Raw genomic sequence first — 23,618 nt, forward strand, 5'->3', positions numbered from 1 at the left:
TAGGGGTTTACCCTAGGAGAATGTGGAGTAGGGCTAGGGCATTCTCACAAAGATAATGTATATTTTGTAAAAATAAAAATTTAACTTTGAGCTGAGACTGTTTGCTATATGCACAGGTGGAGATGAACAGAGAAGGCTCTCTGTAACTGCTATTTCTCTGCCCTACTTGGTATGAATCTAAATAAGTATGCAAACTAGTAATTCTAATCGTAGGTGTAGGTATATACTGGGTGCTTTGCTCACACTCGTAACTTTATGGATAATAGTGTTGATTGTAGGGTTATATTTGAGCCCTACTGATGGTGCAAAGGAGAAGCATACACCTAAGAACGAGGCCTTGCCTAAAGCAGATGAAGGTTTAATTTCATTAGGAGAACAGCATTTACACACAGACTTCTCTGGAGGATATTTTACACTTAACGCTTATGCTAGTTTGCATTATGAGTATGTGGATACTATGGAAGCGAGAGACTGATATGTTTGTATGCAATGACTTGCATCAGTTACTGTAGGCATTACCTACCACCATCGTCCATTGACATATAGCATTTGTTTCTTAGTATATTTTATGGAAAGGGTAATTTTGAGTATTATTTTTAGAATCTTGATCTAGTTCTTTTGGAAGTGCCAATGTTTAAGCACTTGTATAGAGATTAACTTGCCAAAACTGCTGAAATTGCTAGTAGATATTTTGTTACAACTCAAACAATAGACACAGCTTATGCACATAGATATAATTTAACATATAGAAGATACCTATTAGATAGTATTAGCAGATGCAGCAAAAGGAGTTTCTGTACAGAATTGGTCACCAGAGGAGAGGGAACATCAGACAGCAGGAAATGCTGGAGCATTGTCACTGGATTGGCAACATCGGGGGAGATTGTGTGTAGTCCACGACAAAAGAGACTACAGTTCCGGCAATGGAAACGGCATAGGAATTTCTAAGGGCAAAATGTATGGAGTAGTTCAACTGGGTGCTGGCTTGTTATTACCTGGGACTGAATCCGAACAGGATGCAGCAGAACATGCCCCCAGCACTATTTACCCGCTAACTGTACATTAAATCTCACCTAATTCACTATGCCCTGCTAATACTATAAACCCGGAATCACTGGAAGTTACAGGGGATACAGAGTCAATTGATTCAGCAGGTAACTTTTATTCGATGTCGGATTTATCTAATGCTTTGGAGTCGGAGAGTCTGGATGGGGAATGGAGAGATGACTTAAGTGACACTAGTCTAACCAGCTCCGTGCAGCTAGAGGATGGGGTGAATTCAGCAAGGGGAGTGAATGGGGAGAATGAGACCTCCCCTTCTGCCAGAGTGGAGTGGGGGGCTGGAGAAAACACAGTCCGTAAGGCTCCATTGGTTATTGGCAGACCCACTCCTTTAAATCCAGGGGACGGAAACAGTCAAGGCTCCCCAATTTTTGGTAGCTCTGCTGAAGTAGCTTCGGGGGATCAACCTCATGTGCCTGAGATTACTCTAAGCACTCTTTATCAGGTTATGCTCCAACACCGTGAGGAAACAAAAGGCGAGAACTTACGTACGCAAGGAGCAGTACGAAGACTTCAAAATAATGTGCGGCGAGTGGTTAAACTCTGTAATGAAATGTCAGCCAGAGTACTAGAGGCAGAAGGAAGGATATCAGCGATTGAAGATGAGATCACGCCACAAAAATCTCAGCTCTCTTCCTTGGAAACATTAAGGGAAGATGTCAACTGGAAGCTGGTTGGTTTAGAGAACAGATCCAGGTGGAACAATATGCGAATTTTGGGCATACCAGAAGGGAGTGAGGGGTCTAACGTTAGACAGTTTGTTATTGAGCTCTTCTCTGAAGCTTTTCCGGAATTAACCCAGTGGCAGTGGGACTTGGAGTTCCAAAGAGCTCATAGATTCCCCTTTCAACAAAAAAAGAATGCCAGGGCTGCCTCCAACATCAAGCCAAGAGGTAATCTAATCTGCTTAAATAACTTCCTGGCTCGTGAGGCGCTGTACGACTTGGCTAGAGGGAGGTTGGGGTGGTTTGGTGATGGGGCAAGCAAGGACAGAACTGTTTGTTTTAAGATAGGCATTGGACGTAATGTGTTTAACAGACTTTTTTCTGCTATGGGGAAGGTAGAGGTTAATAGGGCTAGAGTAGTTGTTTTTGATTTATTGCTTACTAATCAATTAAAATACCAATATGGGTAAATTAAGGATATGTTCATGGAACATTTGCGGCCTCAACAATAGGAAAAAAAGAGGGATATGTTCACAAATAATTCAGAGTATGAGGATAGACTTACTATGCTTACAGGAAACACACTTGACATGGAATGACAGACGAGGGGAGTGGCAATCCTGATGAAAAGAGGAGTGGGGTACTGTAAACGTACTAAAACTGATCAGTATGGTAGATGGGCAATAAGTGAAATCTGTATAGAGGGTAACCTCTGGACTATCTGCTCGATTTATGGTCCAAATCAGGAAGATCCAGACATGATAAACTTTCTTAGTATAGAGCTATCTGGCCGGCCCGCTCCCTTAATATTATGCAGAGACTTTAATATTCATCTCGAGAGAGACTTTGATATTAGAAGCGAGCCGATCTATGGAGGGTTTAAAAAAAAGACCTATAAAGCAATAAGAGGTTTAGTATAGGAATTTGGGTTATCCGATGTTGGGTTTGCTAAAAATACTACCGCGTCGGGCTATACTTTCTTTTCTGCCCCTCATCAGAAATTTGTCCATTTGGACTATTTTTATGTTACTTCCCGACTTATTAGTAATACCTTGTATGAGATATATTCTAAAATAATATCGGATCATAATCCCATAGTGATAGAGATTAAAACAGCGGTGGATTCCTTGTCTAATGGGAGTTCATGGACGTTTGAGCGAAAATTGCTGGCAGACCCATCATACATTGAGTATATGGGTAAATGGATAAAGGAATTTTTTTAGTTCAATAGAGGGTCGGCCTCAACCCAAATTGTATGGGATGCTTTCAAAGCTTGGGTACGTGGGGAGACTTTATCTTATTCAATTAATAAGCAAAGAACTTCTGTGACAAACTGGCTGTTTATTATAAGGAAGTACAGGACTGGGAAGCCAAACTAGTAATAGCTATTAACTCTTCACAAGACACTGAACATATTAAATCTAGTCTTTCCATACATAAATCCAGGCTATATGAGATTTTTGCTATGAAATTAGCCAAACAGGTGGCAGTTGCTCGCTTACAAGTATATGAAGTTGGGGAAAAATCAGGACGTATTTTGGCTAAAAAGATCAGGCAAAAAGAAGTATACAACTGTATCAATAATATACAGGATGAGGCGGGACAAACTCACGACCAACCGGATGAAATTTTAGAGGTCTTCCGATTATTCTATAGTAAACTCTATAAGGAGGAAGTGTCAACCTACTCATCTGAATGTATTCTAAATTTTTGTGGTCTCGGAAATATCTAAAAATTAACTCCCGCACAGACGGCAGTACTAGATTCAGACATTACATGGGGAGAAATAGATACTGCTATTCTCTCCCTCGCGGCCAGTAAGGCTATGGGACCGGGTGGCATTCCGTTGGAGTTTTATAGGGTATTCCGCCATGTGTTAAAACAAGATCTGCTTTTAACTTTCTTAGAAGCTCAGAAAGGGATCGCACCATCATCCTGACGGCAATCAATTATGGCCTTCCTCAAAAAAGACAAGCCCCCTCTTCTTCCATCCTCCTATAGGCCTATTTCATTAGTCAACGCTGATAGCAAGATATTTTCAAAAATATTAGCCTCTCGAATGTCAGGTATAATCTCATCAATTGTATCACACTGGCAACATGGTTTTATCCCTAATCGGGATACTACGGACCATGTTCGGCGTGTGATCGCTCTAATGGACTGGGCTCAAGAGACTAAGACGGCACTCGGTATTACCCTGTTGGATGCCGAGAAGGCATTCGACAGGGTAGCCTGGGCGTATCTGTGGGACTTGCTTTCACTGAAGGGCTTTGGTCCTCAGATGATTCTAGCTTTAAAAGCTCTTTATATCTCTCCAACGTCATGTATTAAACTTGGAGGGAAAAATCTGCCCCTTTTTCTATCTTGCGTGGTACTCGCCAGGGATGCACGTCTTCACCACTTTTGTTTGCCCTTTATATCGATATTTTTTTAAATAAACTGAATCAAGCTGAAGATATTCCACGTGTACAAGTGGCGTGTACTAAATATAGAGCGCTCGCCTTCGCGGATGACATAGTAGTAACCACAACAGACATTCAGAGGGCATTGCCAATAATAGAGGATTTGGCGATTCAGTTTGGAGTTTTTCTGGATATAATCTAAATATAGCCAAAACTCTAATTTTATTTGTTGGTCAGAATCCGCCTTCACAGATTAAAACAGTTGCAGTAGCGACATATTTGGGCATAAAAATTACATCTCCAGTTTCTGCTATTCCAGAGTTAAACCTAAACACGGTTCTGAAAAAAGCAAATTCCTCCCTCGAGCGCATAGATCATCTTCATTTATCCCTATACGGCCGGAATAACGTTTTAAAAATGATGATACTCGCCAAACTTTTATATATGTTTCGAACAATTCCTCTCGAATTCCCTCTTAGCTGTTTTAAACAATTAGAAAGGATGGCAGCTAGATTTCTGTGGGGTTATAAACGTCAGCATAGATCATATAAGAAGATGATGCTTCCTAAGGTTAGGGGAGGGTGTGGTATCCCACATTTTTTGTATTACTATCTTGAAGCTGTAATACAGTTTATTGGTCCACTGATAATTGGCAAAAAGGCATGGATCCCAATGAGCCATTCACCATCAATATATGAGTTTGTACTGGGAGAGGAGTGCCGTGGATGTCAGGTTAAAAACATAGAGCCCAGTTATTTTAAAAAAACAAAGTTCAAGATTCTGAAAGCAGCGTATGGGGCATGGAGAATAATTAAGCGCCAATTAGGGATTCAGAGAATCTTGCTGTACACACCTCTTTCAGCACCACGCATTTTTCCTCCTGTTTTTCAAGACTATGTTATGATTAGATGGCGTAACTGTGGAATTCATTGTGTGGGTTATCTGTGGCAGAATGATCAGCTCATCTCTTTTTAGGAGCTTCTAGTTAAGTATAATCTAACAAGTAATGACTACTTTAAGTATTTGCAGGTCCATAGTTTCTTCAATACTCTATCCGTACAGGAACGCTCTGGCTTGCGGAGGATTCCTCTTATTGACAGCATGTTTAGCAAAAAATCAATAGGACATTATTATAACTTACTTATCTCTCCATGCCTAGACGATATAGAGGCTCGGGGAGTCCCGCAGTATCTAACCTGCACGTACTTGGGGAGAGAGGCGAATCCATCCTACACCGGCACTGGGACAGCTGAGCGCAGGAGCGCAAGAGAACACAGACCACGCCGTCTTGCCGCCACCAGCCACCACCAGCCGCGCCGCCGCTCCGGGACTACATATCCCGGCAGCCTTTGCGGCGGCGCGTTCCCTGACGCGACCAGAGCGCCAGGAGGGGCCAATAAGGACCAGAGCCCTCGGTGGAGCGGGTGGGAGTCCCGCAGTATCTAACCTGCACGCACTTGGGGAGAGAGGCGAATCCATCCTACACCGGCACTGGGACAGCTGAGCGCAAGATAACACAGACCACGCCGTCTTGCCGCCACCAGCCACCACCAGCCGCGCCGCCGCTCCGGGACTACATATCCCGGCAGCCTTTGCGGCGGCGCGTTCCCTGACGCGACCAGAGAGCCAGGAGGGGCCAATAAGGACCAGAGCCCTCGGTGGAGCGGGTGGGAGTCCCGCAGTATCTAACCTGCACGCACTTGGGGAGAGAGGCGAATCCATCCTACACCGGCACTGGGACAGCTGAGCGCAGAAGCGCAAGAGAACACAGACCACGCCGTCTTGCCGCCACCAGCCGCGCCGCCGCTCCGGGACTACATATCCCGGCAGCCTTTGCGGCGGCGCGTTCCCTGACGCGACCAGAGCGCCAGGAGGGGCCAATAAGGACCAGAGCCCTCGGTGGAGCGGGTGGGAGTCCCGCAGTATCTAACCTGCCGGCACTTGGGGAGAGAGGCGAATCCATCCTACACCGGCACTGGGACAGCTGAGCGCAGGAGCGCAAGAGAACACAGACCACGCCGTCTTGCCGCCACCAGCCGCGCCGCCGCTCCGGGACTACATATCCCGGCAGCCTTAGCGGCGGCGCGTTCCCTGACGCGAGCAGAGCGCCAGGAGGGGCCAATAAGGACCAGAGCCCTCAGAGTCGCGGGACGCCCGGGGCTAAGCCCGGGCAAAGGGCGGGCCCTCTACGGCCCTCATCGGCTAGAAGAGGCTGGGCTGGGGCACCCCCCTTTCAAGTCATCGAGAGAAAAGGTATTTGTGCATCCAGAATATAAGATCAAGTAGACTAAAATATTGAATTTGTGTCTACACTAGTGGGAGAGTATCCCAGTATGAGGAAACAGGCTAAAAACACAAGGATGCCTACACTAAGGTCAAATTCCAAACAACAACAAAAGGACACTCCTCAACCTGCACCAACATTAACTGCCATCGACATAATGCTTCAGCAGACAATAGGGGCTGTAGCCGATGCTATAGCAAACACAGAGAGAAGGATGTCCCTACCGCCTACTACCACCATTATTATTCAAGATACACAGGAGGGGGACATGGATATGTCTGCACCCACGTTGGAGGCTTTAGACGGGCCAGATATTAGTTTAGGTGCTACTTCTTTCTCTTTTGTGGATCTCCCGTGTGCTCAGGTTGCCACTGAGAAGAAAAAGGAGACATTGAATATAAACAAAAAAATTGCCAAACTAAATAATACAAAGGCAAAAGGACCCAAATATTACCAAAACCAGGAGGGGAAAAAGGATCAAAGTAAGACTACAAATCATAATTTGGTGGCACCCATAAATCCGCCTACATCAGGAATACCTTGTTGGATTACTAATATGGTGGCTGACCTGAAAGCCGATCTAGAAGATACTATCACAGCGTTAATTAAACCCCTTATATCAAAAATAGATAGATTAACTTCTTTGGTAAACAATAAGGGAGCTAGTATAGCAAGTCAACCACTAATACAGGAAGGCATTACGACAAAAGCAACACAGGAAAGGGGTTCACCCAAAACGCAATTAAAAGAAAAGGTCATATCAACAACTGAACTGTTACCAAGTGAAACAATGAGGGAAAAACAAACGAACGTTCAGGGTGTACAAAATTTACCAAAATCTTTTAATTCTGCCAGTATTAATGAGGCAACAAAGGTCCCAACAAAACAACAATGTCAAGGTACCGTTCAGACATCAAATGGAAATAAAACTCAACTCTTAAATGATAAAACAAATTCCACCATGCGAACGAACGCTTTGGAAAATAAATCCACATTGACGCATTTTAGGACATTTAATCTCCCCCCTGAAGCCTCGCCTTTTGTAGTTGTGTTGACAGGAGTTCCACCACTTAGAGAGGGCAAAAGGGAAACACATTTTGAACTAAAAAATAAATGTGTACAGTGGCTGCAGTTAAATCGACCCCTACCCCATAATATATGTGGTGAAATCCTTACAGTAAGGAGGGGGGATTGGATTGGGAAAGGAACTAAAACAATAGGAGGGGATATAATAACTGTTAATTTTAGAGACATTGCAGCAGTTAATTACATATGCAATGCACCCCCGAGTAAATCTCAAACCCAAATCCACCCCGTTCACTTATCATATTTTTACCCATATACACAACAAAGACCTTCACAGAGATTTAGAACTCCAGTGAATAGGGTTCGACAGATGGATTACCTGCACAGACCAGCCCAATGGCAAATGCCTCACCAAGCAGCAACCCCAACCTATGATGATCATCCCCTATCCCAGTATGCGCACTGGAATAGGTTTAGTGCACTTGAAGAGGTTGATTGACAAACACAGGACAAATCGTGTGCTCTTGAAATACCTACAGGATCTGAGGAGAAAGGATTAGGTGCAATAGATCTAGGAATACCCGGTACTATAGGACACAACAATGTTAAGGGAAACAATGAAAAGAGTTGTACTTCACAAAAAGGAAGAAAGAAAGCTAAGGAACAGTTAACCCCTGAAAAAAACCCAATACCGAATAGATATGGTAGCATTACCAGCCCAGAAATCGGTACCTACAAACTAAACATGGAGGTAGATCCCGACTCAAGGGGCGCAAATAAACAATGTACAGGGGGAAATAATGAATACATCGGAATTTTATCCTGGAACATTGCTGGACTAGCAGCCAAATTTGACTCCCAGGATTGGCATAATTATATCACTAAATTCCAAATCATATGCCTACAAGAAACGTGGGATGCTGATTCCATTCCATATAGTTTAGAAGGGTACAAATGCTTTGCTGTCCCAGCCTTAAACTCGTCATCGGGGAGAGCAAGGGGTGGACTAATAATGTATGTTAACCTCCAAATTCAGGGTGTATGGTCTAGTTATAATTGGGACTTGTTGGACCTAGATTACCCAAGCCTACATATGGTAGCCTGGCACAGTAGTGGTCTACAGCTAACTCAAGGCGTTGGCTAAGTACTTACAAGTCTTACTCACAGTAACACAGTGATGAACCACTAAAATCAAGACACAACACCTCTGTTTGGAAAAATACCGTTACCTTTTATAAAAATAATATACTTTCTTGTTCTTGTTTAGAATAAAAGCAGTGTATAATTAATTTATACAGTTCTCATAGATTTCAAATCACATTCAATACTTTTCCAGGTCAATATATGAGATTCAAAGGTACATTACATTTGTGATAAGTGGCTATCTATGGTACAAAACACTATTCCACTATGAGGTTACAGATAGGAGATTGCACTCTACAGTTTCAATATGTTATTTAACCACTCTTAAGCAGGTACATTACCCCTCAGCTCTAAGCCTTCTTCTCAACTCAACAGACCTCTACCACAGGGGTGGATCTTCTCAGCATAAACCCCCAACCATGTGGCTAAAAGAAGACAAAGCAGAATCAACAAGGTTCCCCCCTGGTCAATTCACCGGCTGCACCTTACTGGTGGAGGTTCTACTTCTTCAATTAATAACAGGCTATAAGGGTTTTTACTAGTGAGCCTTGTAATTTTCCCTGCACACCGCTCTCCCCCTCTTATCTAGTTAGGAGATAGATTTTAAGTGGTCTGGGCAGTTCTGTAACTCAGTTCCTCGTATGTAGTTCTGGCGGCTTTCAAGTCAATTGCCTTGTTTTGAAATCCCCCGCTTTGATGTCTTTAGACACCCGATGCTTCCGCCTCCCGCTCCCTCTCTACCCGGCTTACTTTTAGGTTCTGGTGTTGCCCGGGTCACGCGGTGCCAGGGAAGTCTTCCCGCAGATGTCGAGGCGTGTCCGAGAAGCCTACCTCAGACCGAGGCGCTTCACAGAGGTGACCGATGCGGCGCTTCTGCCTCTTCGGTGTTACCGCTGGCTGGAGCTTTGCCTTGACGCACCTCCGATGACGCGACCGACCTCTCCTGACTCCGCCTAGCGCCCGCCTCTTCCGACGCGCTGGGTCCTTCTTGCCGGTTCCGGCTCTGCGCACCTCGTCCGATGCGACGGCGTTCCTCACCACCTCGCAGGCGATCAGCTGGGCTCTGCTTCGCTTCCCGCCTCTTCCGGCGCCTCAACGGAGCTCTTCAAATGACGAGGCAAGACAGCTGGGCTCTCCCTCTTCCGATGCCCTCACGTCAGGAAATGCTCTCGGCGGCAGCGTCGCTTCCAGGTAGGGACGTCAGCTGGTTCTGCCGCTTTCACCCACAGGGGGGGTGTTGAACTGGAGCGCTGCAGTCGCGCGTATCTTTGTCTGTTACCCCCTGAATTTAGGGTCAGTTAGCTTGGGCTGGGTCTCAATTGAACTCTATACCCACGACCTTCAGGATGGGTGGAACAGGTCCCTGGTAGCCACACTTCAGGGATGTCAGTCCTTAACGGACTCGTCGCAGAGTCTCTGATAACTTGAAGATGATTGCTGAAACAGTGGGGTTTGGTCAGCCAAGGTGGGGGCACTTCCCAGTACAGCGACAGCCGGCCCCGCAGGTCGATCTTGTCACAACTAGTGCACAATCCTCCTCCTCCAGTCGCCTCTCTCCACACTGGTCATTCCAAGAAATGCACAAAATGGCTGCTGGTCACTGGCCTTTTATAGGGTGGCCTGGGACCTGCGGAAGTCACTGGTTGCTTCTAGAAAATTCCCTATGTTAGCCTATGGCCTGTTTTCCAGTAGTGTCCGTTATGGCAGTTGGTGGACACCATTTTAGGTTTCTGGATGTCCCTAGATTTTCAAGGGGCCTGACTAGGCCTCACAGGTTATAAGGGAAAAATGGCGTCATCGCCAAGGAGCACCTAGCCCCCTGACAGCATTGAAAACTCCTGATGGACACATGTAAAAATAAAAATAGAAACCCTGGGAGGCTAAGGGGGACCAAAAAAAAAATAAATCATGGTGGTTAGAGTCTTCCCAGAAGCAGACAGGTCTAACACAGATACACAACGATAGGGTGGTAATGAGAACGGACCCACACTTGATGCCAAAGGTGGTGTCAAGGTTCCACATGAACCAGACTATACAGATACCGAGTTTCTTCCAAAAACCGGCAACAAGAGCTGAAAGAGCACTGCACACTCTGGACGCCAGAAGGGCAGTCATGCACTACATTGAGAGAACGAAGGAACACAGAAAAACAAAGCAGTTCTTTGTGTCCTTCGCTAACAGTTTCATGGGGAAACCAGTAATTAAAGGAACAATTGCGCGATGGATCGCCCAAACAATACAGTTCTGCCACAAGCGGGCAGGACAGGAACTAGCAGAGGGGACACGTGCCCACTCTACCTGGAAAAAGGGAGCTACAATAGCTTTCCTAGCTAACACACCTATTCAGGACATATGCCTGGCGGCAACATGGGCTTCAGTGCACACGTTCACGAAGCACTACTGTGTGGATATACAGATGAACAAGGAAGCACAAGTCGGACAAAGGGTGCTTCAACACATATTCAATAACCAACGCTCATCTTCCACCCAGCCGCCACAAACATGAGAAACCGCTACAAAGTCTATGCACAGCATAGTGAATCCAGAAAGATTCACGCTGCAAAACGAATAGTTTCTTACCTGTCGTTGTAGTTTTGCAGTTTGAAGATCTTTCTGGATTCACTAGCGAACCCACCCACCTCCGTCAGAAAGATGAGGCTGGAGAGAAAAGGTGGTTGAAACAAGGACAAATACTTGGAAAAGAAACCGTAAAGGTTTAAGCGGTGAAATCACTTTAGTTGAACATTGCCCTAACTTCCGTAACAAAACGAACACGAGAAAAAAGAATCCGAAGATGGCGCCCAAGAGTGGGAGCTTCCGCAGGAAGCGTGCCGACGTCACCGGAAATACACCAAAAGGTGGGACGTCGACACCCATTTGGGCTACGAAAAAAAAAGAAAGAAAAGACTACGAATCCGGACCCAACCACAAGACCGCGGAATAATGTACAGCATAGTGAATCCAGAAAGATCTTCATGCTGCAAAACTACACCGACAGGTAAGAAACTATTTGTGTTCGAGGCATGTGGGCTGCTAAATTCATATCTTAGCATTAGATCGCCGCCTAGTGTTGGGCTCGGATGATCGCACATTGTTGTCCTGGAAGAGTCTTCGAAGTATCCTGAGATAGGTGGCTCCTCCCCTGGACTACAGTGCGCATGGGCATCGGCTCCATCCCCAGATTGTTTTTTTCCGCCATTGGGTTCGGATGTGGTCTCGACGTCTTTCTGTCGAAACCAAGAAAAACTAACTTTTAGCGGCCAAAAGGCCTCGATTTTTTTGCGTCGGTATTGTCTGCGCACGGTCTCGAGTCTTCCGTCTCTTGGAGCCGGAATAAGCGGAGTTTTCTTTCGCTCTCAGAACTTTGAGGCCTTCTCATCGCGACACGACTGCAAAACTTTTCGGACATGGAGCGGAGCCCGTTTAAGTACTGCCCGCTTTGTGGGTCCAAGTACCCACACATCGATCTACACCCCGTCTGTAACAAATGCCTTTCGCCTGACCACGACGACGGCAAGTGCAAGGCCTGTGCACAGTTCCGCTCCAAGAAGACTCTCAAGCTTCGGCGCGCGGTGCGCATGGAAGCGAGACAAGCAGCCCCGGATCCGGAAAACATCTTCGGCGACCAAGACAAAGAGGACCAGGGTCATCATCTTCAAACCTCCCCACCCGAGACGGAGGTCGAGGCGGATCCGGGAGACGACGACGGAGTCGTGGGTCAAGGCCTTGAATACGTCGACGAGGTAGGAGACGACGATGAGATTTATGGGGCCGCGGCAGATAGCTCGGGGGGCGAGCTCTGCCCCGAAGGTTACGAGGATAAAGACCGGGTCACGGGATCGCCTGTCGGCCTTACCCACGACCCGTTGCCGCAAGCCACAGCCCCGCCTTCGGGCCCGGCCACGGACTTACTTGCTGAGCAGACTGTTTCGAAACCGAAACCGAAACCATCGGGATCGACAACATCTAAGATGGCCGTCCCTAAGATGGCTGCCGTACCGGCGAAAACGACTTTGCCCGCTACCCCATCGACTCCGTCGACCTCCGGTCCGCAGAAGTCGAAGAAGTCCGTCGATTCCGATGCTGCAAAATCGAAAATGACGCCAGAGGAGGGGTCCTCTAAGAAAGATGGTCGGCACGGGTCAGCAGCTGCGCCGCCGTCCAAGCACGCCAAAGCCGGCTCCAAGGAGGCTACGCAAGCACACGGATCGAAGACTGGCACGTCTGCGCCCCGGTCCCAGGAATCGGAGTCGGTGAAGACGGGATCCGCGCCCAAAGCGCACAAGGCCCACAAAGACGTCGGATCCGAGGGAAAGATCAGAACATCCTCGTCGGCGCCAAAACAAACTGTGAGTGAGACGTCCCCCATAGCCGAATCACTGCAGAGAATCAGGGAGAAGGCCTCTGCTCCGTCGGCTCCGATACCATCGCCGCAGCCGCAAAAGGACAATCCAGCGAAGCCTTCTGGGAAACTTCTCTTTATTTTGCCGCCGAAGGAGGCGCCGAAAGCCTTTTCCACCAAATCGGCACCGAAACAGGTGATTTCTTCACCGGCTGGCCCGCTTCCACGTCGGGTACTCGAATCAGAGGATGATTCAGAGCATTTCATCGACGCTGACACAGGCAAACTGACCCTCTATAAGAGGAAAATCACTTCGGAGCCAGTGGACTCATATGTCATCCCACTGAAGAAGAAGAGGGTGCCCCTTGACGCCTCAGGCCTCATGGAACCAATCCAGCCTCCTCCGAGACGGAGCCCTACTCCCTCCCCAGAACACTCTGCGGGTGAGGGGTATGATGAGGACGAGCAGTACAATTTTCCTATCAATGAACCTGATGCACAACCGGATTCATATGATGACACTGGTGACCAGGGCACCCAAGGTGTGGGGCAGGACCCGCAGCTTTTTAATGCACGTGCATCCCCAACTGAGGATTCAGCAGGTTTTCATGCACTACTCGAAAGGGCGGCAGCCAATCATGATGTGGACATGCATGCTGACCCGGTTGAGGAAGACTTCCTTTTCGACACGTTTTCAGTCTCTGAAAGGACAGTAAAGACACTGCCTATGCTTAAAGGAGTCCTCAAGCATGCTGGGGACATATTTAAGGAGCCTACAAGAGCGAGAGTGGTCAATCCACGTATTGAAAAAAAGTACAGACCTGCACCTGCAGACCCCGCATACATTCGGGGACAGTTGCCACTGGACTCTCTTGTGGTCGCCAATGCCAGGAAACGTGCCAACTCCCAGACGACGGGTGAAGCTCCTCCCCCGGATAAGGAGTCCAAAGTGCTAGAGGCAGGGGGCAAAAGAGTAGCTGCACAAGCATCAAACTTTTGGCGCATTGCCAATACACAGGCACTCTTAGCGCGTTACGATAGGGCGCACTACGACACCCTAGAACAGATTATACAACACCTGCCTCCAAAATTCCAAGAGGGCACCAAACTGCTTATTGAGGAAGGGAAGCTAATCTCAAACGCAGCCATCAAGTGTGCACTTGACGCAGCAGACACAGCTGCTAGAGCTATCAACACTAGCGTTATGCTGAGACGACAGGCGTGGCTCCGCATCTCAGGGTTTAAACCGGATATTCAGACAACCATTCTTAATCAGCCAGTCAATCCTGATAGTCTGTTTGGTCCAGATGTTGACACCACCCTAGAGAAAATAAAAAAAGACACAGAAACTGCTAAGTCCATGGGGGCCCTACAGTCACAACAGTTTCGTGGCAGCAATTTTCGTCGCTCAGGTGCACGTGGGGTCACCAGAGGACAATTGGGTCAACAATCCCAGTTCTCAAGAGGTGGAGCACAATCCTCGTTCACAAAACAGAACAAGGGAGGTTACAGAAATAACAGCAACAGAGGTCGCGGCAGAGGAAACAACAGCTCCCGCTCCTCTACTCCAAGCAAACAGTGACTCTCTGTCACTGCCCCCCGACCACTTAACACCTGTCGGGGGGAGACTGCAGCAGTTCCTGCCCGTCTGGAGAAACATCACCACAGACAGGTGGGTGCGACAACTAGTCCAGTATGGTTATTGCCTAGAGTTGAAGTCCACTCCACCCAACATCCCGCCAAGGCAAAGGCCTATGTCCGCAGAGCACTTGCTCTTATTGCAGCAGGAAGTAGTGGTGATGCTGCAAAAGGGAGCAATCGAGCTCGTGCCGGTGGGAGAGGAAGGCACAGGGGTGTATTCCCTGTACTTCCTTATTCCAAAGAAGGACGGATCTCTCAGACCCATTCTAGATCTACGTCCCCTCAACCTGTACATACTATCAGAACATTTCCACATGCTTACACTGCAACAGATTCTTCCCTTGCTAAACCAAGGGGACTTCTTAGCAACCTTAGATCTCAAGGATGCTTATTTCCACATTCCACTACACCCGTCCCACAGGAAATACCTCAGGTTCACTATTCAAGGCAAGCATTACCAGTTCAAGGTCCTACCCTTCGGAGTCACCACAGCCCCAAGGGTGTTTACCAAGTGTCTGGCGACAGTAGCAGCGCACCTCAGGAGGCAGAACATCCATGTCTACCCCTACCTAGACGACTGGCTCGTGCAAGCCAAGTCGGAACAACAGTGCGCCGCGGACATGTCGACTACAATTCACCTTCTTCACAATCTGGGTTTCTCGCTGAACTACCCAAAGTCGCATCTACAACCAGCACATGTCCGGCAGTTCCTAGGTGCGACGATCAACACCCTGACGGCCACGGCTCAGCCAAACCAAGTCAGGATAGACAGCATGCAGTCTCTGATCCAAAAGTTCAGACCACAACACTCGCTTCCAGCAAGAGTGTTCATGCAGTTGATAGGCATGATGGCCTCCTGCATCTTCATAGTCCCTCACGCACGGTTACATATGCGCCCGCTCCAGGAGTGCTTAGCGAATCAGTGGACACAGGCTCAGGGGCAATTGACAGACCTAGTGTTGGTTACCAGTCGGGCATACGACTCTCTGCATTGGTGGACTCCACACAACCTTTGCAAGGGCCGACTGTTCCAAGAGCCTGTGCCGCAGATTGTCCTGACAACGGACGCATCTCTCCAGGGATGGGGAGCTCATCTGCTCACTTACACAGTGCAGGGACTATGGACGACGCAGCAACAGAAGATGCACATCAACTATCTGGAACTGATGGCAATCTTCATGGCGCTCAAGTCCTTCATTGTACATCTGTGCAACAAGGTAGTGTTAGTCCGGACGGACAACATGACTGCGATGTACTACATTCAAAAGCAGGGAGGCACCCACTCGCCACAGCTGTCTCATCTGGCTCAGAGCATGTGGAAGTGGGCCATTCAGAGGAACATTTTCCTCATGGCAGAACACCTCCCAGGAAAGGACAATCAGATGGCGGATCTGCTCAGCAGGTACAGCCATCAAATGCACGAGTGGGAGATACACCCATCTGTCCTCCACCCGTACTTCCAGCAGTGGGGTCATCCGGAGATAGACCTGTTTGCCACAAAAGAAAACGCAAAATGCCAACACTTTGCCGCCAGGTTCCCTCACCCACAGTCGCAGGGGAATGCGATATGGATGAACTGGTCAGGCAAATTTGCGTACGCTTTTCCGCCAGCCCCTCTAATACCGCTGGTCGCAAGAAAGCTAAGGCAGCACGCGATGACTCTCATCCTAGTTGCTCCAACGTGGGCGCGCCAGGCTTGGTACACCACGTTCCTCGAACTCTCAGTGGTGCCGCATCAAAGACTGCGCCTCACGCCCAGTCTTTTGACGCAGAACCATGGAGAAATTCAGCATCCAGATCCGCAACAGCTCAACCTGGCGATCTGGCTCCTGAAGTCCTAGAGTTTGGATACCTTAACCTACCTCCGGAATGCATGAACATCATCAAGGAGGCAAGAAAGCCAACTACCAGAGCATGCTATGCTGCAAAGTGGAAGCGTTTTGTCATTTACTGTACAGCCAATGACATCAACCCGCTAGATGCATCTATCCCCAACATCATTTGCTATCTGTTGCATCTTTACAAGTGCAATCTAGCGTACACTTCCATTCGGATACATCTATCCGCCATAGCGGCTTATCTTCAAAACAGGCAGCATCTCTCTGTCTTCAGAGTGCCCGCCATTAAAGCCTTCCTTGAAGGTCTGAAACGAGTCATTCCCCCAAGAACACCGCCAGCTCCGGTGTGGAACCTCAATGTCGTTCTCACCAGACTGATGGGACCACCATTTGAGCCACTGCACTCGTGTGAACTCCAGTTCCTTACGTGGAAAGTAGCTTTCCTTGTAGCTATTACGTCTCTGAGGCGTGTCAGTGAGCTGCAAGCGCTCACAATCCAAGAGCCATTCATTCAAATTCATCCAAATAGGGTAGTGCTACGCACTAACCCCAAATTCCTTCCGAAGGTGGTGTCACAGTTTCATCTCAACCAAACTATTGACTTACCAGCATTCTTTCAAAACCCGCAAACGGTGGCAGAAAGAATGCTCCATACCTTAGATGTACGGAGGGCGTTGATGTACTACATAGACAGAACACAACCCTTTAGAAAAACAAAACAACTTTTTGTTGCCTTCGCACCACAACACAAAGGCAACCCGATTTCCAAAGCAGGGATAGCCAGATGGATTGTTAAGTGCATCCAGATATGTTATCAAAAGGCCAAGCGCACTTTAACAATACCCCCAAGAGCGCACTCCACACGCAAACTGGGGGCATCCATGGCTTTCCTAGGGAACATTCCTTTAGAGGATATTTGCAGAGCAGCCACGTGGGTTACACCACATACCTTTACAAAACACTACTGTGTTGATGTGCATTCCAAGCAGCAAGCTGCTGTAGGACAGGCTGTTCTCAAGACACTTTTTCAGGTTTCTGCAGCTGGCACGGGCAACCGCCGCTGATGGAGGGACTGCTATGTATTCTATGCTAAGATATGAATTTAGCAGCCCACATGCCTCGAACTGAATATGCTACTTACCAGTATGCATCTGTTCTTGGCATGTAGGGCTGCTAACATTCATATCGCCCGCCCTCCTCCCCGGTGCCTGTCGCAGCTGCAGATATACTATTGTATTTATTCATTAGCATGGACATCCTTTACACTTTTCACTCCATCTTCTGCCACAATGGCGAAAAACAATCTGGGGATGGAGCCGATGCCCATGCGCACTGTAGTCCAGGGGAGGAGCCACCTATCTCAGGATACTTCGAAGACTCTTTCAGGACAACAATGTGCGATCATCCGAGCCCAACACTAGGCGGCGATCTAATGCTAAGATATGAATGTTAGCAGCCCTACATGCCAAGAACAGATGCATACTGGTAAGTAGCATATTCATTCTTCCCTGTCTGTGTTTTGCAGCTTGAAGATCTTTCTGGATTCACTAGCGAACCCACCCACCTCCGCCAGAAAGATGAGGCAGGAGGAGAGAATACAAAGACAATATAAACCAGACTCTTTAGAGAGACAAATCTGGAGTTCCTTTAAATGAGGAAAGAACTTGAACAGATTGGGAAAGGATGAACAAACATGATACAAAAACGAGAAAAAAAGAATCCGAAGATGGCGCCCAAAGGTGGGAGCTTCCGCAGGAAGCGTGCCGACGTCACAGGAATGACACCAAATGGTGGGACGAAGACGCCCACCTGGGCTACGAAAGAAAAAAAAAAGAAAAAATACTACGGTTCCGGACCGAACCACTAGACCGCGGAATAATGCACAGCATAGTGAATCCAGAAAGATCTTCAAGCTGCAAAACAACACCGACAGGTAAGAAACTATTCGTTTTTCTCAAGGAACAGGTGAGTATCATCAGCATAAGATGTTGTTTCAATCCCGTAAGCCGAAATGAGGGAGATAAATGGGGCCATGTATATATTAAAGAGGAGTGGACTAAGTGAGGGTGATGGTGCATTCTGAGGTGAGAAAGGAACCCAGGGAGACTGCTTGCCTCCGATTAGACAGGAAGGATGTGATCCCGGCCAGTGCAATGTTGGAGGTGCCGCAAGATTTTAGTCTGGCTAGCAGGATGTTATGAGAGATGGTATCAAAAGCGGCAGACAGATCCCAAAGGATCAGCACTGCCTATTCTGTGGAGTGTTTTGGGCGAAAGCCCGATTGACGAGGGTGGAAAATCTGAGCCGATTCAGAAAAATTGGAAAGCTCCTTATAGACCATTCTCTCTGTGATCTTACCTAAAATAGGTAGTAAGGATCTGGGCCTATAATTAGAAAGATTGGAGGGGTCTATATTTCGTTTTTTCTTTAATGGTTTTACAATGGCAAATTTCCATTCATCCGGCACTATGCTGGAGGATAGAGAGGAATTCACAATATCATTAACCACAGGATTCACTATGTCGATAATATGATGTAGTATCGTTGGGGGGCATGCATCCATTGGCGAACCTGATTTGCATGCTAAGATGGCTTCATGTGTCTGGGGTAAAGTAACATTTTGAAAGGCTTGAAGGACGTGCCTATGCCCATGCGCACTGTAGTCCAGGGGAGGAGCCACCTATCTCAGGATACTTCGAAGACTCTTCCAGGACAACAATGTGCGATCATCCGGACCCAACACTAGGCGGCGATCTAATGCAAAAGATATGAATGTTAGCAGCCCTACATGCCAAGAACAGATGCATACTGGTAAGTAGCATATTCAATCCAGCTCATATTCGTTAGTAGATTCTGCTAAGCTTGAAGTTCCAAAATCCTATCCTTTTGAATATTCTTGATTTTATCCTCGAAATATGTTGCAATATCATTGCAAAGAGTTTGAGAAGGGGGAAATGTCTGAGTGTAGAGCTTTGGGATCAATAAAGAATTTTACAATTTCAAAAATTAGTTTTTGGTTTTGCTTCGCCAAAGCTATTCTATTACCAAAGTACTCTTTTTTTTTTGTGCTGATTTAATAGCCAAGTGATATTGTTTCCTGTGGGTTTTAAAAATATGTAAATTGGCTACTTTATATCCCCTTCTCCATCTATGTTCTAGTTGTTTACAGTGTATATACTGTTTCGCTAAATCTTTAGTGAACCATGGATCATTATGTGGTTTTATTTTACCCCTTCTGGTGTTGTTCTTTGAGGGAATTAGTTCCTCACTTCTGGCCGTCATCCAGATGTGGAAACCGAGGGAATCCTCTGCTGATTCTCCAGTTAAGGTTGGTACCTTTTCTTGGGCAATTATGGGTAAGCTGGGGTTAGTGGCTAGCAGATGCCATTTACGCCTCAGCACCCCCATATTGCTGTTCATGGCTGCCTGAGACATCTTAGGTATTGGTATAGCCAGGGGAATAAAATAGTGGTCTGACCAGGCCTGCGGGATAGGAGCCTCTGTGTGAACTGAGGTAAGATTGGAGAAGACTGCATCCAGGGTATGTCCTGCCCTATGTGTCGGTCCCTGAACTAATTGGTTCAGGCCCAGTGGAGTGACTGTTTCCAACAAGCATTTACAATGCAACGGTTTCGCCTTTGTAAAAGTTCGAGCTATTGGCATTGTAAATGACACATTTTTTATTTATGTGTTGGTTTTGAAAACCGATAAATAAATGGCATTGTCATTTACAATGCCAATAGCTTAATCTCTCGCAAATGCGAGACCTATTGCATTTGCACCCACATGCACACACACAGAGAGCCACACACAGAGCCACCCACACACACACATAGCCACCCACACATAGAGATAAATGTAACTCTACAAAACAGAACCACGCTTTTTTGTAGCGCAAAGTTCAGGAAACGACTGTTCAAATCTACATTAACCCAATAATAAGGACCTGCAATTTTAATGCAGTTCCATTCGGCCTTTTTTTGCTATAGTGGTGAACACAAATTTGTATGAGACTTCTGGTGTGAAATGTCCTTCCCAGTCTCCCCAAATAACGTTGCCACACTTTAACTAATCTGCAAATATGTTTAAATAATGATGAAACTTTAAATTAATTAACCTTAACTGAAGAGTGTAGGTTCAGGCAAACACCATAGCATCAGTCTGGGTTTTCCCAAAGAACCATAGCTGCAGTCACTGTCACCCACTCTGGGAAAGATAGAGAAGTGTAGATAGAAATATACAGATCTTGCTGTAAAATAAACATTTCCAGGGTGTTCTAGTACGTATAACTCCCTGCCTAAATAAATAGTGCCAGTCCCCGTGGTCCTGGGCCTGCTTTTGCCCTTACACTAAGATCTCCTCAGACTTTCTCGGAATTGTCTCACAATCTGCCTTTAATGCGCTAGCGGCGCTTTTGTTGTTCTCGAGGTGGTTGTTCATTGTTGTTACGTCTTTGCTTTCACCCCGGGGACGGAATACTGAACCAAGCGTTCCCTTTAACCGCTGCCTCTCGCAGCCCGTGTGGGCTGGTGGTGGCTTTAACTTGCAAATCAGTCAGCCGGTCTCCAGGGAGGAAACAGGGAAACAGGCGGCAGAGGATCACAAGGAGCGAGAGGGGAAGGCTCAGAGTATGAAGCAGAGGCATAGAGAAGTGATGCCCAAACTCTCAGAGGCTTAACTGGGACAGAGAGTCTAAAGAGCGGACAGGTGAGTGCAGGGACCGGTGCAAACAGAGTGGAGAAACTGATGGAGATAGAGAGGCGTAAAGAGGCAGAGAGAGCGAAAAGAGACCGGGAAAGAAACGGGCAACTGTTTGAGAAAGAGCGACGGAAACTTTGAGGCTGAGAAAGAGGAAACATAAGATATAGGGAGAGTAAAGATACTTACACAAATTTATAGTACAGAACGAGAAACAAGGAACACCTAAGAAAGGTGAATGAGACTACGGGAACCATGAGAGGAGACAAACCTAAAAACGAGACTGAAATGCCTCACACTGCGAGTTAGTTAGCACAAGGAAAGACCATCACTATAAAAGTATTAATGTCATCAGTACAGATCAACAATGTACATTACACGCTTGTTTTTAAAAGATCCTTAAAAAATTCTTAACAGGCTTTTCCCTATATGTACGAGATAAAACGAAAAGATATCAGATGCCTATGAGGAGGAGGAAACTTTTCATGATTTGGTAATTCAGCATAAAGAGTTACGGCCAGCCTCCGATGTTGACTCGCTCCCTGCCCTGTTTGCGAGTTTTTAACCATCAGGCTTGGTAATTCAGCTGCTGAGTATGGGAAGGCAGGCGGGGTCCAGCCTCCAGTAGCCGTTGTGTTGACGAATAAACAATACACTTTGTTTGGTGTGCGGTAAAAGCCGGGGAGCCCGTGGCATCGGATTGCACGGTTGAACGTGCCTCACCTGAGGTATCGCTTCCTGCCCTGCTTTCCACGGGCGCTTTTGAAAGTCTGGCCTTTGTCACCCGAGAAGAGAGCTTCTTGTTTCTGCCGGTAGGAAGGAGAGTGAGAGTGCTCACCTCTGCTCCCCATCCGACGGCCTCTTTGAAGCCATGGAAAATGCGGCGGGCACAGCAGAAATGCCGAGTCAGTGCACATTCCGAGCCGCAAAAAGACCAGGAAGAACAGCAGTGGATAACTAAAGCTGCCACTCTTTTCTTATCAGGTGAGGGAGGGCGGGCGGGGGGTGTTGGGGCGTTGGGGTCACCTTAGCGTTTTCTCCTCAGCAAGGGGCCGGACTACGACAACAGATGAGACTGACAAGAGAGAGACAAGCAGCGTGAAGGGGAGACAAAAAAAACGTACATATGGCTGGCTAAATAGGCGCGGGTCACCACCAAGACGCCACCGCGCCCCCTCATCCCTGCAGCACTCACTTCGAATCAAAGCCGTATGGAGCCAACGATAGCTGGGCACAGAAAGAACGTGCGTGAGGTTTCCACCGGCCGGAGACACGGACAGCGGGGGGGTGGGGGGACGGAACGGGCACACGGACAGCGGGAGGGGGGCGGGATAGGTTTAAGAAAAGCGCTTAGCGGCTCCCGCGAGCTGAGGAGCGCTTGTTTGTGTTGCAGCAGGGGCTGAAATCACTCTCCATCCAATCACGCGCCATCTTCAAAGAAATGCCCAAACAAACCTAAACAAAAAAAAAAAAAAAAACACCGCCCACCACCGCAATGACGTTGTCAAAGGGGCAGGATGAGAAAAAATCGCCGGGAACGCCCACCAATCGCCTCGCTGAAAGATGGACGCCTCTCTCTTCCAATGGCTAGCCTCGATTTATGGAGCTAGCCAATGGAACAGAGAGGCAGGACTTTTGTCCATACTGGTAAACAAAAGTTTTCGCCTTGTGCGAAAGTCTGCTGCACAGCTTTCGGCGAGGCGAAACCTAAAAAGGTGGTGCCCCCAGGATTATTACCACATTCTAGTTGTAGGTTAATGTCTCCAAGCAATATAAAGTTGGCATATCTAAGCAGGGCTTGACTGAGGGTATCCCCTAATGAGTCCAAAAAGGTACTGCTGTTGCCTGGAGCGCGGTAAATTAACACTCCAGAGAATGAGGATGATCCATTTATAGCACAACAGAAGCCAAGGCTTTCTGCTCCCTTGAGCCCATGTAAGTTAAAATTCTTCCATTGTAGAGTGTCTCTTTGAATGATAGCCACTCCTCCCCCCCTACCGTCCTCTCTCTCTCTTTCCTACAGACGGTAAAGTTAGGAGGCAAGGCAACTGCGATATCTGGATTGCAGTCACCTTATAACCAGGTTTCGGTAATACATAGAAAGTCTAATTCATTATCTATGATTAACTCTCTAAAGTCCAGTGCATGTTTAACTAGAGAGTGTGCATTAATTAGTCCCTCCCTTGTTACTGCCTGATGATTAATTCCTTTGTCTTTTAGTGTTGCATGATTAAGTTCAACAAGTGGTACCTGTGCTCAACATTTCCAGCAGGTAACAGGGCCTCTGATTATATCTGCATCCAAATAGTGACTTCACTGATTTTTAGTATTCAACTGCCTTAGGAAATTTGGTGAAAATACCTTTTCAGCTTGAAAACCAGCAGCATGGCTGGCGCTGGACGTGTTCCGGACGCGGATGGGTGCAGACAGGCTTGCCTTTGGCATGCCTTCTCCGCGTATCAGCGCCATTTCCTGAATTTGTAGTGTGGTGCCGGTAAGCTTGTTGAGAGACTAGAC

The 23,618-nt window shown here is 47.2% G+C and overlaps 1 protein-coding gene across 1 annotated transcript in view; it reads left to right on the forward strand.

Annotated features, from left to right (window-relative positions):
* Window positions 1-1,168: 1,168 nt before the first annotated feature.
* The window catches only part of XPO7 (exportin 7), a 486,858-nt gene continuing 464,408 nt past the window's right edge, over window positions 1,169-23,618 (forward strand). The window contains exon 1 of the mRNA XM_078665516.1: window positions 1,169-1,955. Within this exon, the coding sequence (XP_078521642.1) occupies window positions 1,169-1,955 (787 nt within the window). The remainder of the gene's footprint in view (window positions 1,956-23,618) is intronic.

The sequence above is a fragment of the Lissotriton helveticus genome, chromosome 11 (genome assembly GCF_964261635.1).
Source record: "Lissotriton helveticus chromosome 11, aLisHel1.1, whole genome shotgun sequence".
In the NCBI taxonomy this organism is placed as follows: domain Eukaryota; kingdom Metazoa; phylum Chordata; class Amphibia; order Caudata; family Salamandridae; genus Lissotriton; species Lissotriton helveticus.